Raw genomic sequence first — 16,326 nt, 5'->3', positions numbered from 1 at the left:
AGACACAACTATTTAGACATAACCACTCATTACTTTAGGAGAAGAGTCTTTCTAAGATCTTTTTTGATGATTGCCAGAAGACAAAATAGTCCAGTGCTCTCAATATCACACATCTGCTGCCACCCGGAGTTTTCGCAGAGTGTGATGTTCTATCAGCAGAGCTTCTCAGTGTAGCTGGGATACTATTTACGCATACTTCTTCTAGTCAAAAGTCATCTTTGTCTCAAAGGCTGAGACCTCCTTTTAACCCAGGAGCAGAGGCTTTAAAGTTCTCAAATAAATCTCATTTACATCAGTCCTTAATTTTGATTAGAATAGCATTCTACCCAACGACACTAAGATGCTGCAAAGAACAGTTTCTTTCTCCATAATTTACCTTTAAAAAGTCCGGTTAAAAATGTTCACTTCTTCAATCCTATTCCAATATTATTAGTTCTTTCACTTCTAATCTAACTGACTTTATACGGTGTCTGTTCCTATGTACCTTCTGTTTCTATGTACCTTCTGTTTTTCTTTCTTCTTTCTCTCAAGGAAGAATTGTGCTTCAAAAGTTCTATGTTGCTAAGAAAGAGTTACATCTGCCCGGGCTTGCAAGGGCCACGTGGACACGCCGGGCTGCAAGACTGAAGAAAAATGCAAAGCTGTGCGGATGGAGGAAGCTGGTAGATGTCCTTTTTTTCCACCCCTGGGTTGCATCCAGGGCGGTCCAGCTCGGAGCTACCACAAAGCTGTGAAAGGGCTTCACCCGGGCTGCTCTCATGCGGGCAGCAGCTCTCAAAGGCTCAGCCAGGCCCGGCCCAGCCGCACAGAGGGCAAAGGGGCCCGACCTGGGCCTCTCCCGTGCTGCATGCGGGCAGCAGTTCTCAGAGGCCTGGCCAGGCCTGGCCTAGCCGCCCAGAGGGGCAGAGGGGCCCGACCAGGGCTCCCCCCTATCTCCATGCAGGCCGCAGCTTCTGGAGGCCTGGCCGGGCCTGGCCCAGCCACCCAGAGGGGCTCAACCTGGGCCTCTCCCGTGCTGCATGCGGGCAGCAGTTCTCAGCAGCCTGGCCGGCCCTGGCCGAGCCGCCCAGCCGGCAATGGGGGGCCCGACCTGGGCTTCCCCAGCTCTGCATGCAGGCAGCAGCTTCTGGAGGCCTGGCCGGGCCTGGCCCAGCCGCCCAGGGGGGCCCGACCTGGGCTCCCCCCTATCTCCATGCAGGCTGCAGCTTCTGGAGGCCCGGCTGTGCCCGGCCCGGCCCGACCACATGTTACCTCATGGCTGATTCTAAAGCGAGAGAGAGACTGATCCCCAGCAATTAGTTTTAAATGTCCCCTCCAAAGTCGCATTGACATTTCCCATTGGTTAACTTAGCTGCCAATATCCCGGCTAGCTTTTTGATAGGTCCTTGTTCTTCTCCCCAAACCACTCCATGGTTAGGGCAGGAAAAATATCTCACATTTTTCTATAACTAGAAAACAAAATTGTGCCAACCCATGATAACAGTCAATTCAGGACATGGCTCAGCACTGTGGGGAAATACAGTCTCCAGCAGCTGGAGGAGTTTCCAGTCTCTAGTACCAGTTAGTTCCTCTGTGCTGTCCATGCCACCCTGGTGCAGGCTTCTTCCTTGTCTGGGCAAAAACCTGGAAAGAGAGGTGCTCCTGTGCAAGGGGCACAAAGATGGTGAAGGGTTGGAGGAGAAGCTGGGATGAGAGATTTAGGTCACTTGGCCTGTTCAGGATGGGGGAGACCTCATCCCAATTTACAACTTCCTTATGAGGGGGAGTGGAGGGGCAAGGGCTGACCTTTTCTTTCTGCTGACCAGTGACAAGATATGAGAGAACAGCTGGAGCTGTGTCAAGGCAGATTTAGTTTGGATATCAGAAAAAGGGTCTTCCCCTAGAGAGTGGTCAGATATTGAACAGGCTCCCCAGGGAATGGTCACAGTCCCAAGGCTGCCAGAGCTCAAGAAACGTTTGGACAACGTTATCAGTGTGGAATGGCTGTGGTGTCTGTGCAGGGCCAGGATTTGGACTCAATGATTCTTGTGGGTGTCTTCCAAGATATTTGGTGCTTCCGTGAAGGCTGAGCGCTGGGTGCAGTTGCTATTTTACTTCCACAGCCAGACATGTCCGGTCAATCAACCTTTTTCTGATAGCAGCCACTCTTTAGAGGATGGACAAAGTGGTGAAAAGAGTGTGTGGTGGAAATTTTATCTCTCCATGTCCTAAGACCACACTTCCTTGTAGACTACACTTGCTACATTGATCTGGTCTCACTGCACTGTTCCAAGGGCTGAAATAAACTCCAAAAGCTCCATCAAGTCCAACAGTTCGGTGACAAAAACTTTTTTGGTCTTTGCAGAGGTATATATCCCACAACAACAAAAAAAGGAGGGATTGTTTCCAGGTGGAGCATTTAAGCATAACAAAACGGATTCTGGCTTGGAGGTTTTGTGGATAGTGGACCCTCTAATCACAAAAAAGTGGAAATTTCATGGCTTGGAAAGAATTGGCAGATGTGGACCAAGTTAATCCTGGTGCACTAGAGAAAGAGTGGTGCTCCAGATGAATTTTCTGTCCACAGAGATTAAAGTTGGCCATGGATGCCATTAGCAATAAAATCCCTTTGGCATTCAGAATATCATCATCCTGCTAGTTTTGCAAGATTTAGAAACCAGAAAGTAATCCAATGTCTGACTAAGCAAGCTTGATGTAAGCCTGTGTTACCAGTTATTTCAGAGGCAACCCCAAACACCTCCTTCCAGAACCAAGACTGAGAAACATCTCTCTCCCTGGCATCTTGGAAGAGCATGTGCAGGGGAAACAACACAGAGGCAATGGCTCAAATGCAGCATAATTTTAATGAGTCAAGGGAGGGAAATTAGGTCATTTTGAACAATGGTTATGGTGCAGTGAGCACAAGGGACAAGTAAGAGATTGTGCCCCATGGCTGTGGCTGAGAACCCTCTATAAGTCCATCTGCCTGCCCCACAGAGGGAGCAGAGCCAGCAGGTCCTCCCCAGGATGGCTGTGTGGGGCTCACAGCCCAGGGCAACAAGGACACAGGAGGGAAAGGAGGGAGTGGCAGAGGGCAGAGGCAGGGATGGGCTGTGCTTCCCAAGAGTCCTTCTGCAAGGGCTGCTGGGGTTGCTCAGCTCCTCAGGATGCAACAAGCTGATGCTCTATCCCCAGTGAAGTACCATCTTGTTGAGTCCTTAGGTTCATACCCCGGAATCATTGCCAGCAGCTTTAGCAGGGGAAGCACCTCCTGCCACAGAGGCCACTGCCCAAGCCAGAGAGGCCAAAGCCCCCAGAGTTGATGGGCACTCCCTGAGAGCTGAGGATGTTGCCAACAGCAGCAGAGGTGGAGGATCCCACGGCAGTGTTCTGAGGGAAGGAGCTGAGGATGGGGCCGGGCAGGGTCACCAGCACGGGCGAGGGCTGGATGGCCACATGGGAGTCCTGGCACTGCCTGACACAGGGCTCATTGCAGCTGTTGGCCAGCGGGGTGGGGCCGCAGGGCTGGCAGGGCCGGCACGGGCTGTAGCAGGACATGTCTTGGGGCTGCACGTGCACCTGGCGGAGTGGGAAGAGGGAAGAAAAGCAGAAGGGGTTAGTGAGTAGAAGTCTGTAACACCACCACAAGGGTTAGAAGACATGAGCTCAAACAAAGAGCTGGAAGGATCATAGGAAGGCCCATAGGCTTCTCCTTGTCCAAAGCCCAAAAGAGACCTGAAAAACACAGCCAAGCCCTGGAAGATCCCTTTGTAGCCCACACCACAGCAGACACCTAACTGAGTGTATTGTTACACTCTCCATGTCACTCCTTTTGCACCCTTCCCCCTCCCACAGAAAGAAACCCCAGAATCAGGCATAGAACAGAAACAGTTTTGTGCTGAAAAATCCCATGGAAATATAATGATGAGAATGAATAAAAGAAGAATAAAGAGCTCCAGACTTACCTTGTTCCCAAGGAGATTTTGTGGAGGAGAGAGGAGTGTATGAGAGAGTGAGGAGAAGGAGCTGCTTTTATACTGCTCCCGTGCTGCCCCAGGCCCACAGTCACTGCACAAGGACAGTAATTTTCCAACAGACTCATCTTGAAAGCAAAATATCCCACCTAATGCCCCAGGTCATGTCTTGTTTTCCATCGCCATTGCCAGTACATTTACTCATTTCTGACATGCACATTATGCTATGTAGGCTCCTTTCAAGTTCCAGGGTGACAGATCCAATGATTTCCCAAGATGGATCATGTCGCTGTCATCAGAAGATGCACCCTCGAGTGCATGAGGGGTCCATGCAGATGTAGGACATGGAACTGGGAAATCGGGCAATGTTCCTTTCAAACCCCGTTACAGAAAGGTTTGACTCTCCCCCTGCCAATGCATTAGTCTGTCCTGGGTACACAAAGGCTCCTGTGCCTGATGACATGACTTATCCTTCTCCCTCAATCCTTTACAGATTTTCTTGGAAGAGTTGTCCCCTCTCATGGCAGTCTCTGGGGAGTCTCATATCACTGCCTTCAGTCACCATGAAGAAAGAAAATGTCATCCTTCGTAAGGACCATGATTACAGTTCTGGTGGAGTCAGGTCTCTCCTTACTACATGAGAGAGGTGTTGGGGCTTGGTACAGCACCTTGTTTGTCCCATTCTCCTCAAAGTGCCATGAAATTTGGATGCATGCCTTAAACCCTAACCAGCACAAGAGACTTTTCCAAAACATGTTGACTGTCCTGTGAGCCCCTGAAGCTGTGGGAGTGTTGGCAAGGAGGTCATGGCGACAGCAATGGCTGTCGTGGCTGCCTGAAGCTGTGTACTCGGGTACAGCCCAGTGCTTGCACCAGTTTTCCTGGGTTATGGATGGATCTGCCCTTGCTGGAGGGCAATTGTGTCCCTGCAGGGGACATAGGTCTACAGACAGCACACACTCCTGGCTTGGCCTCACAGCAAAAGGCTGACACACAGCCAACCCAAAATTAGAGTGTGACTTGCCACAGGTAGGGACTCTCCCTCGAAATTTGCCTACTGAAGGCATTCCCTTGCCCTTCTGGGATGTGTCCCAGCTGCCTCCATGTCTGCGGGGCAGGGAAGTGCATCAGTCCTTGATGTGGTTGAGAGCTGGTTTTGTACCCAGGGCCCTTACGAGTACATACCCTCCCTCAGTGTTCATGGCACTGCAGGGGTTCTCACTGACAACCCTCCTTTGCTAGGGAGTTGGACAAGTTCCTGCTTCTCCAAGGGTGCTGGGTTGCTCTCCAAGTGGGTCTTTCTGAGCATGGGAAGCAAGGTATGCTGAAGCACAAATGCCAAGAGAATACTCAATGCACAGGACATTGATGAGTCCTAACCACAGGGAGGTGTTTTCTGCAACCCCTTCTATCCCTCCACTGAGCATTCAGGAGAGCTCCTCAACACAGCACGGTCTCTCTGGCCAGGAGGATGTGTGTCCACTCCAAATCTCCACCACCCTCCAAGTCTCTCTCCAAGGTACATCTTCTCTCACAAAAGAAAAGAGAGCTGAGGGCTCTAAAACTAAAGCATAGTTCAGTCTCCAGCCCATACTGCTGGAAGAGGCTTTTCATTTCCAGTTGCAGATCTTGCCATTTGTCTTTCTTGAATGCTAGAGGGCTCCTGTGTCCCAGGTCTCCAGATAGTCGATAACTCGCTTTATAGAAGCCATAACCTGGAATGCATTAGCAGGCCTTCACTGGTTGACTCTTGTGAGGTTGACTCTTTTTTTCTACACCCATTCACTGCTGGGAAAGCTTCCCCACCTTCTCAGAACTCTTTTACAGGATGCAGAAGCCTGGGACATCCTGCAGGTGAAGACTCAGAGGGGCATAGTCTCCTCTATCTCCACACTTCTGAGATTACCTTCCTTCATCTGAAAGATGTCTCCTTCCTAAGCAGCCCAGAATATTGTCAGATGCCATTTCCACAAGGGCCCAGGACTGCCTCATGGTGTCCTCCAGAACCCCTATCCTCTGCTGCAAAGCTCTTTGGCAGCCAATCAGCTCCAGCATGTAGTGGGGAGAAGATTTTTTTTCTTCCCCCAGTGCAGGACCTTGGATAAAGGAGTTCAACAGTGCTGGCCCCTGTCTAGGCCCTGCAGTGCATCCAGGTGTGTGTCTGCCTGCTGGACTTTGTGCCCTTCATCCCAGCCCTTGGAGACCAACAATTTTCACAGGTTTCAGTCCTCTGTACTACCCTCTTCCCCAGCTGGTATTTTGTCAGTTTATCTCTAAGGATTGTTACAGGCAACAGCATCAAAGGCCTAAGTTAAATGAGATGAACATTTGCCAAACTTCTCTCACCCACTAGAGCCAGGCATGAGATCAGAGAATGTAATGAGATTTGTCAAGCCTCCAGAAATCCCCCTCACAGGCAAACTTTTATCCTGAGAAATTGCTTCCAGGTTGATTTGCTCCATTACCTTTGTAGGGATTGAGGTGAGGCTGACTGACATGGCTCCTTCTTCATGTCCTTTTTGAGGACAAGAGGTCCACTGGCTTTCTTGCAGTCCTGAGATGTATTCTGTGAGTGCTGAGTCTTTCAAAGGGAGTGGAGAGCCATCAGACACCAACTGTCCCTCATGGGGTGCACACACACTCACCTCAGTCCTTTGGTTAATATGTTCCCACACACACCTGATCCTGCCCTAATTCAAGTAAGCCCTTCCTGCTTATGTCTTTCCAAGGGGCACAATCTCTTGACTGCAATTCCTGCTGGTAAAAACCAAGGCCAAGAATCCATTGAGTACCTCCACCTTTCCTGTAACCCTCATCCTCAGTGAAGCTCATCAGCCAGCCTCTGGACTTCTCATCTATCTGGCAGAATTTCTTGTATCTGTCATGTATTTTGCCTGGTTCAAACCCAGGCAGACTTTGGTTGTCCCTAGTGCTGAAAACTCAGACGAACTGGCAAACATTATCCCCAGAGAAAAGCTTAGTTAATAGGAGGAAAGTTGAAACTTCTTGCTATAAGGGGAACTGTATACAACTGCAACTCATGGCTCCAAGCCAACATCCCCTGCGTTCATGGGACCCCATTACACTTCCAAGGCATCTTCTGCCTTCACTGACACAGCATCACCCAGGATATCCTTGGGTGCCTCATCTCAGCACATGAAAGCAGAGCAGGAATGTTGAAAATGAGGAAATGAAACAGCAGCACAGGTTGACAGAAAACAAAACACAACCTGTGCCACTAGGTAGAAAATTTTGTTTTTGAGGTGAGTCTGTTGGAAAATTACTGCCGTCATGCAACGTCTGTAGGCCTGGGGCAGCACCGGAGCAGTATAAAAGCAGGTCCTTCTCCTCACTCTCTCATCCACTCCTCTCGCCTCCATCTCCTTCAGTACAAGGTAAGCCTGAAGCCTTTTTCTCCTATTTTTCTTCATATTCCTCCAATGCACTGCAGCATATAGCTGCCCAAGTCCTACGTGGGGCCTTGGAACTGCTCTCAGGGGAGAGGGAAGGGGAGGAAGTTCTGTCATCACCAGAGGCTGAAACTTGATTAAGTGTCTCATGAGCTATGGACTAGGAAGGAACCCTTTTGGGCTTGGTTGCAGTTCGGAGGGTTCTTTTTGGCAGAAATGAAGGTGATATCTGTGGATCTCATTGCAAAGCCCCTGACTCTTTTCTCCAACTTGTGACTTATCCCCTTCTTAGTGGGGTGAAAGACTGTTCTTCATCCACAGTTTCTGTTCTTCTTCCCCCTTCCCTGTCTCACAGGTGCACGTGCAGCCCCAAGACATGTCCTGCTACAGCCCGTGCCGGCCCTGCCAGCCCTGCGGCCCCACCCCGCTGGCCAACAGCTGCAATGAGCCCTGTGTCAGGCAGTGCCAGGACTCCCATGTGGCCATCCAGCCCTCGCCCGTGCTGGTGACCCTGCCCGGCCCCATCCTCAGCTCCTTCCCACAGAACACCGCCGTGGGATCCTCCACCTCTGCTGCTGTTGGCAACATCCTCAGCTCTCAGGGAGTGCCCATCAGTTCTGGGGGCTTTGGCTTCTCTGGCTTGGGCAGTGGCCTCTGTGGCAGGAGGTGCTTCCCCTGCTAAAGCTGCTGGCCGTGATTCCAGGGTATGAACCCAGGCACTGCCAGGATGGAACCGCCCTGGGGACGCAGTGTGGGCTTGTTGCTTCCTGAGGGGCTGAGCAACCCCAGCAGCCCTTGCAGAAGGACGGGGCCAGCCTGGGCTCTTGGGAAGCACAGCCCATCCCTGCCTCTGCCCTCTGCCACTCCCTCCTTTCCCTCCTGTGTCCTTGTTCCCTTGTGCTCCCTGGGGCTGTGAGCTCCACGCAGTCATCCAGGGGAGAACCTGCTGGCCCTGTAGGGCAGATGGACATCTCCTGAGATCTCCACCACAGTTATTTGTAGACTCCTGTCTGCCTCTGCTGCTCCTTTGACTCAGATTCGCCTAATTTTCATCTTTTGACTCATTAAAGTTCTGCTGCATTTGAGCCCTTGGCTTTTTGTCATCATTTCCCCTGTATATGCCCTCACAAAATGACCAGGGGGGTTATTGGGTATGCTTGTACAGGGACCATTATCACAGGATTGCTTTGACTATGTTTAGAGGGTGATCCTCAATTTTTCAAACTTCTCTACCTATCTAGAGCTGGATGGAATGATTCAACACTGTTCAATGGTTAGAGCTCCATCAGAGATGATGGCAAGTGAAGAAGGGAGATTTCCTCAACCCTTAGTGTTTAATTTGTCTGTCAGTACCCCAGGAAGGTTGAGACCCTTGTGCCCAACCATCCTGTCAGTGTCCAGTTCGGGGGATCCTGCTCTGAGCTGTCTGGCTGGATTGGAGGGCAGCTCCACTGACTCAGTCAGGGGAACACCATCAGCCTCAGGGAGACCCCTCAGCACATATTCCCTCTTTTTTACCCCTTAGTGGGTCTTCCACTGTATTTGAGTATGTTCCCTGCTGCCAGAGACTGCAAACACCCGTGAAGGACTGGCACTGACATTTTATGGAATAATACCCTTCATAACATAAAATTGTGACAGGTTACATTTTGAGGACTGCCAGTGACAGTATATGACTGCAAAAATGTATTCAAAGAAATACAAAGAGAAGCTCTAATTCCTGATAAAAGTATTCAGTGCGCACAGAGTATGGTTCTTATCCAATAAGCATTCCAGGTTCAGCCTGTAAACTATCCCAGCAGTTATGATGGAGTCTGGGCTCATGTTCCGCTGCTGTTCCCCAGCACCCCCAAATACCTTCCTCCAGGCAGATTTCCAGCCATTCTGCCCCAAAACTGTAGTGATGCAGGGGACTGTTGTGACCCAGGGGCTGTGCCCATCCTCTAGAAGATCAACAGTGACATCCAGCTTGGATCTGCAAACTTACTGAAGGTACACTTGATCCCCTGGCCCTGGTCATCCATGAAGATACTGATCAGAACTGGACCAAATATTGAGCCCAGGGCAACACCACTAGTGACTGGCCATCAACTGGACTTAACTCTATTCACCACCACTATCTGAGCCCGGCCATAAAGCCAGATTTTTATCCAGTGAATACAACCCACATTCAAGTCATGAGCAGTCATTTTCTCCAAGAAAATTTGGTGGGAAATGGTGTCAAAGACTTTACTAAAGTCCAGATAAACAACTTCTTCAATATTTCCCTTGTCCACTTAGTGGATAATCTTGTCACAGGAGATCAGGTTAGCCAAGTAGGGTGTATGTTTAATAAAGACATTCTGATTTGGGCCCCTGTCTGGACCCCTGTCCTCTGATAATACTGGTCAAGCTCCAGAGTTGTGTTAAAAGCTGCCACCAGCCACCTCAGGACAAGTTTCACTTGTTGCCACACCAAAAAATTCTCTCTTCTTACACCACCCTGACACCAGATACCTCAAACACCACATTAAGTCAATAGAGTTAATTAGTATTTTTAAACACCTCACACTAAGATGAAAAAGGACTTTGTGAGCCAACACAACAAAACAACCTGCATCACTCATGGACGAGAATGGAGAGGTCTATTTGCTCTTCCCCCGCACAAGACAGTTCCTCCAGCACAGTCTCATCTTTCCTGGCCCCCAGGTGCCTATCAAAATGTTTAATCACTCTCTCTCCTCAGAGTTTATGGTGGGAGAAGATAAAATTAAAGTACTGTGTGTTGAGATAAAGGCAATTTAATGAAGGAAAGACTGCAAAAACCCTAGGGGGGAAAAAAAAGTTTTATTATCACCTTCCACCAACTGGCAATGTCCATTCTCTCCTGGGAAGCAGAGACAGAGTACACTTGTCTTATTCTTCCTTGACAAACGATCTGTGAATAAATGTTCCCCTGCCACCCTCATCCTCTTTTCTCTCAGCCTTTTTTGCTGACCATGATGTCATGCAATAACAAGTATGCCTTTGGTCAGTGTGGGTCAGGCAGCCTGGCTACGTCCTCTCCCAACCTCTTGACCACATCCACCTTCCTCTGCCTTTTGCAGAGGAGGGTGTAGGGACAGGGTTGATGCTGGACAAGCACAAAATATTTTTGTGTTATCAGCACCATTTCAGCTCCAGCTGCGAAGAACCAGTAGAAGGGTTAATTTGGTGACATTGAACTCCATCTTGTGTAGACCCTATACAGTGCTGTTATTCATCTCAAGCAAATCCTCACGAAGACAGCCCTTAAAAACATCTTTTTTCCCTGGGCATACTGAGAAAGAACCTCCAGAGGAAAGGATGACACAGACACATGGGCTCAAATGCAGCAGAAATTTAATGAGACAAAACACAGAAATTAAGTCGCTCTGTCTGGAGGTCCCAGTGCAGAGAGCATGAGGGACAGAAGGGAATCTGTGCCTCTTCCTGATCCAGAGAGGGCCAGCAGGTTCTCCCCTGGATGGCTGTGTGGGGCTCACAAGGGAACAAGGACACAGGAGGGAAAGGAGGGAGTGGCAGAGGGCAGAGGCAGGGATGGGCTGTGCTTCCCAAGAGTCCTTCTGCAAGGGCTGCTGGGGTTGCTCAGCCCCTCAGGAAGCAACAAGCCCACGCTGCGTCCCCAGGGCGGTTCCATCCTGGAAGTGCCTGGGTTCCTTCCCCAGGGCCACGGCCAGCAGCTTTAGCAGGGCAGGCACCTCGTGCCACAGAGGCCACTGCCCAAGCCTGAGAAGCCAAAGCCCCCAGAGTTGATGGGCACTCCCTGAGAGCTGAGGATGTTGCCAACAGCAGCAGAGGTGGAGGATCCCACGGCGGTGTTCTGTGGGAAGGAGCTGAGGATGGGGCCGGGCAGGGTCACCACCACGGGCGAGGGTTCGATGATGACGGTGGAGTCCTGGCACTGCCTGACACAGGGCTCATTGCAGCTGTTGGCCAGCGGGGTGGGGCCGCAGGGCTGGCAGGGCCGGCACGGGCTGTAGCAGGACATGTCTTGGGGCTGCACGTGCACCTGGCAGAGAGGACATTGAGGAGCAGACATGAGAGGTGCTTGAAGAGCAGCCTGTCACCACACCACGACTCAAGCCAAGACAGAGACAAGAGCTGGAGATGCAGGGATGCCCACAGGTTTTTCCTCACATTTAGCCCACATGCTCCCCGTCAAGAGCAACCAATCTCAAAAGGTTCCTGCCTAGACCATCACTCACTTCAGCAAAACCCCAGCCCCCCTCCATATGAGCCTCTCTCACATTTCACCTCTCACAGAGAGCAGTCTCAATGATGCAGCATAGGACCAAGTGACTGGTGTGCAATGGAAAATAGGAGGAGGGAGAGGAGAGGAGAGGAGAGGAGAGGAGAGGAGAGGAGAGGAGAGGAGAGGAGAGGAGAGGAGAGGAGAGGAGAGGAGAGGAGAGGAGAGGATGGAGGAGAGGAGAGGAGAGGAGAGGAGATGGAGAGGAGACGGAGAGAGAGGATCGAGAGAGAGGATGAGGAGAGGAGAGGAGAGGAGAGGAGAGGAGAGGATGAGGAGAGGAGAGGAGAGGAGAGGAGAGGAGAGGAGAGGAGAGGAGAGGAGAGGAGAGGAGAGGAGAGGAGAGGAGAGGAGAGGAGAGGAGAGGAGAGGAGAGGAGAGGAGAGGAGAGGAGAGGAGAGGAGAGGAGAGGAGAGGAGAGGAGAGGAGAGGAGAGGAGAGGAGAGGAGAGGAGAGGAGAGGAGAGGAGAGGAGAGGAGAGGAGAGGAGAGGAGAAAAGTGACCGGACTCACCTTGATCCCAAGCAGACTGAGGCAAGAGGAGAGGATGAGAGAGAGAGGACGAGTTCTTTCTTATATTGTCCCTGCACTGCCCCAGGCCCACAGTCACTGCACAAAGGTAGTAATTTTCCTACAGACTCACCTCCAAAGCAAAATATCCTCCCTAATGCCACAGGTTGCGCTTTTATTTCCATCAACATTGCCATTTCTTTTCCTCATTCCTGATGTGATCATTAGGCATCTAAGGATCCTTTCAAGTATCGAGATGAAAGACTGAAGGATTTCCCAGGCTGGGATACATCAGCACAGGCAAAAGATGTGCTGGAGGCGTCTCTGTAAGGAAGGGCTCATTGAACCAGGGAAAAATGGTAACACTGGTTTCCACCCTTTTTTGCAGACAATAGAGGGCAAGGCGTGTAGTGGCTGCCTGGATCTCTGGGCTCGGTTACACTCCAGTATTGGAGATGATTTCTCTGTGCATGGATGGAGTTGCCCTTGCTGGAGGGGAACTCATCCTGGCCTGGAACAAAGCCTGCAGACAGCACGCCCTCCTGGCTTGGTCTCACACAAAAAGGCTGACACAGGGCCAACCCAAAATTAAAGCATGACTCGCCACAGGTAGAGAGAGTCTCTTCCTGGAAATTTGCCTACTGAAGGCATTCCCTTGCCCTCTGGGGTGCATCCCAGCTGCATCCATGTCTGCAGGGCAGGGAAGTACAGCCCTGCTTGATGTGGTTTGAGAGCTGTGTTTGCACTCAGGGCTCCTCTGAATATGTCTCCTATGCTCAGTCTCCTCTTGGTTTTCTGTGTTTTTCCTGAATCTTTCTTAATCCTTGGCCACAGGACGCCTAAGATGCTGCCAGCTTTTCTGACTTCTTTTACTCTTCACAGGTGCCTCCATTCTATCCAACCTGCCAGACTGGGAGTAAGATTTTTGATGTCTGGGGGCTGTACATTGCTACTGTTTTCTCCCTGACACCAGCTCTTCCTTTCCACTTCCTTTGGTGTGACAGCCAAGGCTGCCCTTGATTCCAGTGTTCACATCCAGTTCTTCCTTCTCAGAGGCAGCTATGCATCACTATTTTTTCCCCCTGACAGACGCCATGAGACTGGGAGGAACCTCTGGAGATCACCTAGTCCGACCACCCCTCTGCACAGCATGATCAGCTCTTGGAGGATGCTCAGGGCCAAGTCCTGAATTTCTACAAGCATGAACAATCCTCAACCTACCCATATCAACCTCAGGCAAGTTCTTTACCCCCCTCACACTAACAACATCTTTTCTTATGTTTCTCCAGAATTTCCCGTATTTATAGTGTGCCTATTTCCTCTTGTCCCTTCCCTGAAGAAGACTCGGGAGAGCCTAGCTCTGTGTTCTGGACTCCTACCACAGCTCTTTTAGCATTGCTGAGCAGTGTGCCCAGGTGCCTCCTCTCTTCTGGAATGGACAACCCCACCTCAAGCGGCCCCTCCTGTCCTAGGGGCTCCAGTCACGTCACGGGCTCTGAGGCCCTTGGCTGGAGCTGCACCAGTATGACTGTGCCTCTCTTATACTGGGCAACTGCTCTTTGTGGCACTGATTTCTCAGCACTGCGGAGCAGAGGAGAGGGGTCACGTTCCACAGCTGGAGGGCAAACCTTTTCCTAATGCAGCCTTGGATGCTGTCAGGTGCAAGTTCCACAAAGGTCCAGGGCTGTGTTGTGATGCCCTGCAGGACCCCCTTTCTGTACTGCCAAGCTCTTTGGCTGCCCTACAGCCCCAGCTTGTGGGGGGCAGGAGATTTTCTCTCCAGCCTTGCAGGACTTTGCCCAAAGAGGTTAAACAGTGCTGTTCCCAGTCTGAGCCCTGTGCTGCACCAGGAGTGGGTCTCTGCCAGCTCCACTTCATCCCACGCATCACAACCCTTAGAGACCTGAAGCCAAGAGAGTTTTAAGTCATGGTCTTCTACAAGTCAGGATGCCCAGTGTCTTTCTCCCAATCCTCAGCTGCATTCCCTGACTGCCAGCACCTCCCAAAGGGTGTTTAGAGCTCTTTTCACTGACACCAAAGCTCTTGTGTCCATCACCAGGTTGCACACACTCATGTCAGTCCAGTCTGTTTAAATGTTCCCACTGCTGATCCTCCTCCTCTGCTCTGGGGAGCTTTTCCCTACCCCTGTGTCTGAGGAATATCAGGGACCTTATCCTGTGACAGGAAATGTTGCCAGTGAAGACCAAGGCCCAGAATCCTTGGAGAAGCTTCCCCTTTCCTGTGAGCCCTGCCCCAGGCAGCCTCGGCTCAAGACACCCTTTTGCTGTTGCCCTGTGTGGAAGATGTTCTTGTTTGCCACCACAAGCTTTCCTGATTCAGCTCCAGCTGGGCTCTGGCTTTCCAACCCCGGCCCTGGAACACTCAGCCAGCCTGGCAAACAATCTGCATCAGCAAAGGGCATCAAGAGGAAGGGAGAGGAAAGCATTTCCCTGCAGAAGCAGTGTGCAGTGGGCGTTGGAGTGGGGCAGGAGGGAGGAGAGAGCAGCAGGCAGGACGTGCTGCCAGGACAGGAGCCTTTGGGTGCTCTGCTGCTCTGTGCGGGGCAGGGCAGAGCTGGGGCTGTCCCTGCAGAGGCAGCTGCCAACAATGGCAGGGCACTGCCCTGAGCCAACATCCCCTGCCTGATGGGACCCTGTGGGATGGGGGCACATCCTGTGCCTGCACGGACACGCTCTGATCCCAGGTCTCCTCAGGCCTGGCATGGCACACGTGAAAGGAGCTGCAGCACAGACCAAGCATGTCAGAAATGAGGAAATGAAATGGCAGCCTTGATGGAAATCAAACCACAATGTGTGGCGTTAGGGAGGATATTTTGCTTTGCAGGTGAATGTGTTGGAAAATTACTGCCTTTGTGCAGTGCCTGCGGGCCTGGGGCAGTGCAGGAGCGGTATAAAAGGGGGACCTTCTCCTCGCTCTCTCATTCACTCCTCTCACCTCCATCTCCTTGGCATCAAGGTGAGTACAAAGACTTTTCTTTTCTTCCTCCTTTGGGCTTTCTGATCACATTCTCTGCATTAATCTCATGTGGGTCCTTGAGAACAGCTTGTTATTAGAGAGGGAAGGGGCAGAAGTTGTGTACGCAGAGAGGCTGGGTTTGGTCTGAGATGTCTCCTGGCTTCTGGCGTATGTGACTAAAACCCCTTGGCTTGTTCACTCATGAGGAGATTCTTGAACAACCAGTGAGGCTGTTGGGGCTCTCTAAGCAGCCTCCTGCTGTCTTCTCTTTGCTTTTCTCCATCATGGTGTGCCAACAGACTGCTCTGACATAGGCCTGTGTCTACTCTGCTTCCTCTTGCCCTCTCTGCCAGGTGCACGTGCAGCCCCAAGACATGTCCTGCTACAGCCCGTGCCGGCCCTGCCAGCCCTGCGGCCCCACCCCGCTGGCCAACAGCTGCAATGAGCCCTGTGTCAGGCAGTGCCAGGACTCCACCGTTGTCATTGAGCCGCCTGCTGTGCTGGTGACCCTGCCCGGCCCCATCCTCAGCTCCTTCCCACAGAACACCGCCGTGGGATCCTCCACCTCTGCTGCTGTTGGCAGCATCCTCAGCTCTCAGGGAGTGCCCATCAACTCTGGGGGCTTTGGCCTCTCTGGCTTGGGCAGTGGCCTCTGTGGCACGAGGTGCCTCCCCTGCTAAAGCTGCTGGCCGTGGCCCTGGGGAAGGAACCCAGGCACTGCCAGGATGGTACAAGACCAGGGATAGAGCATTGGTGCTCTGTCTACCACTCTGAGTCACTTCTTTCTCATCTTTTGACTCATTAAAGCTCTGCTGCATCCCAGCCCGTGCCTCTGTGTCATCCTTTCCCCTGCACATGCTCACCCAGCACATCCAGTGAGAGAGGTGTTGCTGTGTGGCTCTGGGCAGGCATTGCTGGAAGTGGTATTGCCAGGGCTGTCAACATTGCATTCATTATGTTAATGCGGCATTGATTACTCACATTTAGTGTCACCTTTCTAAATTATTCTGCCTCTCTCTACCTGCAAGAATTACCCGATGCCATTCAGCAACCATTGAATACACCAAGAACACTTTTAGCTCTCCCATCAAAGCCTTCTCTGTTGTCACCAAGCCTGTGTCCTCAGCCCTCATGCACAATTAGCCATCTTGGTCAATCTGCATGTATTTCACTTCCCTTGCTGGAGATCTTTTTGTGTTACAGTCCAG

General features: G+C 51.4%; 4 protein-coding genes across 5 annotated transcripts; 2 read left to right on the top strand and 2 right to left on the bottom strand.

Annotated features, from left to right (window-relative positions):
• Positions 1 to 3,231: 3,231 nt before the first annotated feature.
• On the bottom strand, positions 3,232 to 4,019 carry LOC120763731 (feather keratin 1-like). Its single transcript, XM_040087264.1, has 2 exons — positions 3,945 to 4,019; positions 3,232 to 3,539 (listed from the first exon to the last, which is right to left on the bottom strand). Exon 2 carries the CDS (start codon positions 3,535 to 3,537, stop codon positions 3,232 to 3,234), a length of 306 nt encoding a protein of 101 aa, XP_039943198.1. The 5' UTR covers positions 3,538 to 3,539; positions 3,945 to 4,019.
• A 3,262-nt stretch (positions 4,020 to 7,281) lies between these two features.
• On the top strand, positions 7,282 to 8,045 carry LOC120763732 (feather keratin 1-like). The gene is made up of 2 exons (XM_040087265.1): positions 7,282 to 7,341; positions 7,731 to 8,045. Exon 2 carries the CDS (start codon positions 7,740 to 7,742, stop codon positions 8,043 to 8,045), a length of 306 nt encoding a protein of 101 aa, XP_039943199.1. The 5' UTR covers positions 7,282 to 7,341; positions 7,731 to 7,739.
• A 3,002-nt stretch (positions 8,046 to 11,047) lies between these two features.
• On the bottom strand, positions 11,048 to 14,329 carry LOC120763733 (feather keratin 1-like). 2 transcript variants are annotated; one of them, XM_040087267.1, is made up of 2 exons: positions 14,312 to 14,329; positions 11,048 to 11,393 (listed from the first exon to the last, which is right to left on the bottom strand). In XM_040087267.1, exon 2 carries the CDS (start codon positions 11,370 to 11,372, stop codon positions 11,067 to 11,069), a length of 306 nt encoding a protein of 101 aa, XP_039943201.1. In that variant the 5' UTR covers positions 11,373 to 11,393; positions 14,312 to 14,329; the 3' UTR covers positions 11,048 to 11,066. The 2 variants fall into 2 exon arrangements, with proteins under 2 accessions (XP_039943201.1, XP_039943200.1); XM_040087266.1 differs by lacking the exon at positions 14,312 to 14,329 and adding an exon at positions 12,146 to 12,191 and having other exon boundaries at positions 11,067 to 11,374.
• A 534-nt stretch (positions 14,330 to 14,863) lies between these two features.
• LOC120763599 (feather keratin 1-like) lies at positions 14,864 to 15,798 on the top strand. Its single transcript, XM_040087057.1, has 3 exons — positions 14,864 to 14,902; positions 14,987 to 15,118; positions 15,472 to 15,798. Exons 1-3 carry the CDS (start codon positions 14,864 to 14,866, stop codon positions 15,796 to 15,798), a joined length of 498 nt encoding a protein of 165 aa, XP_039942991.1.
• The last annotated feature ends 528 nt before the right edge of the window (positions 15,799 to 16,326 follow it).

This window comes from Hirundo rustica, chromosome 27 (assembly GCF_015227805.2).
Source record: "Hirundo rustica isolate bHirRus1 chromosome 27, bHirRus1.pri.v3, whole genome shotgun sequence".
NCBI lineage: Eukaryota > Metazoa > Chordata > Aves > Passeriformes > Hirundinidae > Hirundo > Hirundo rustica.
Note: the sequence above shows the minus strand (reverse complement) of the source record. Positions and strands in the feature narration are given on the sequence as shown.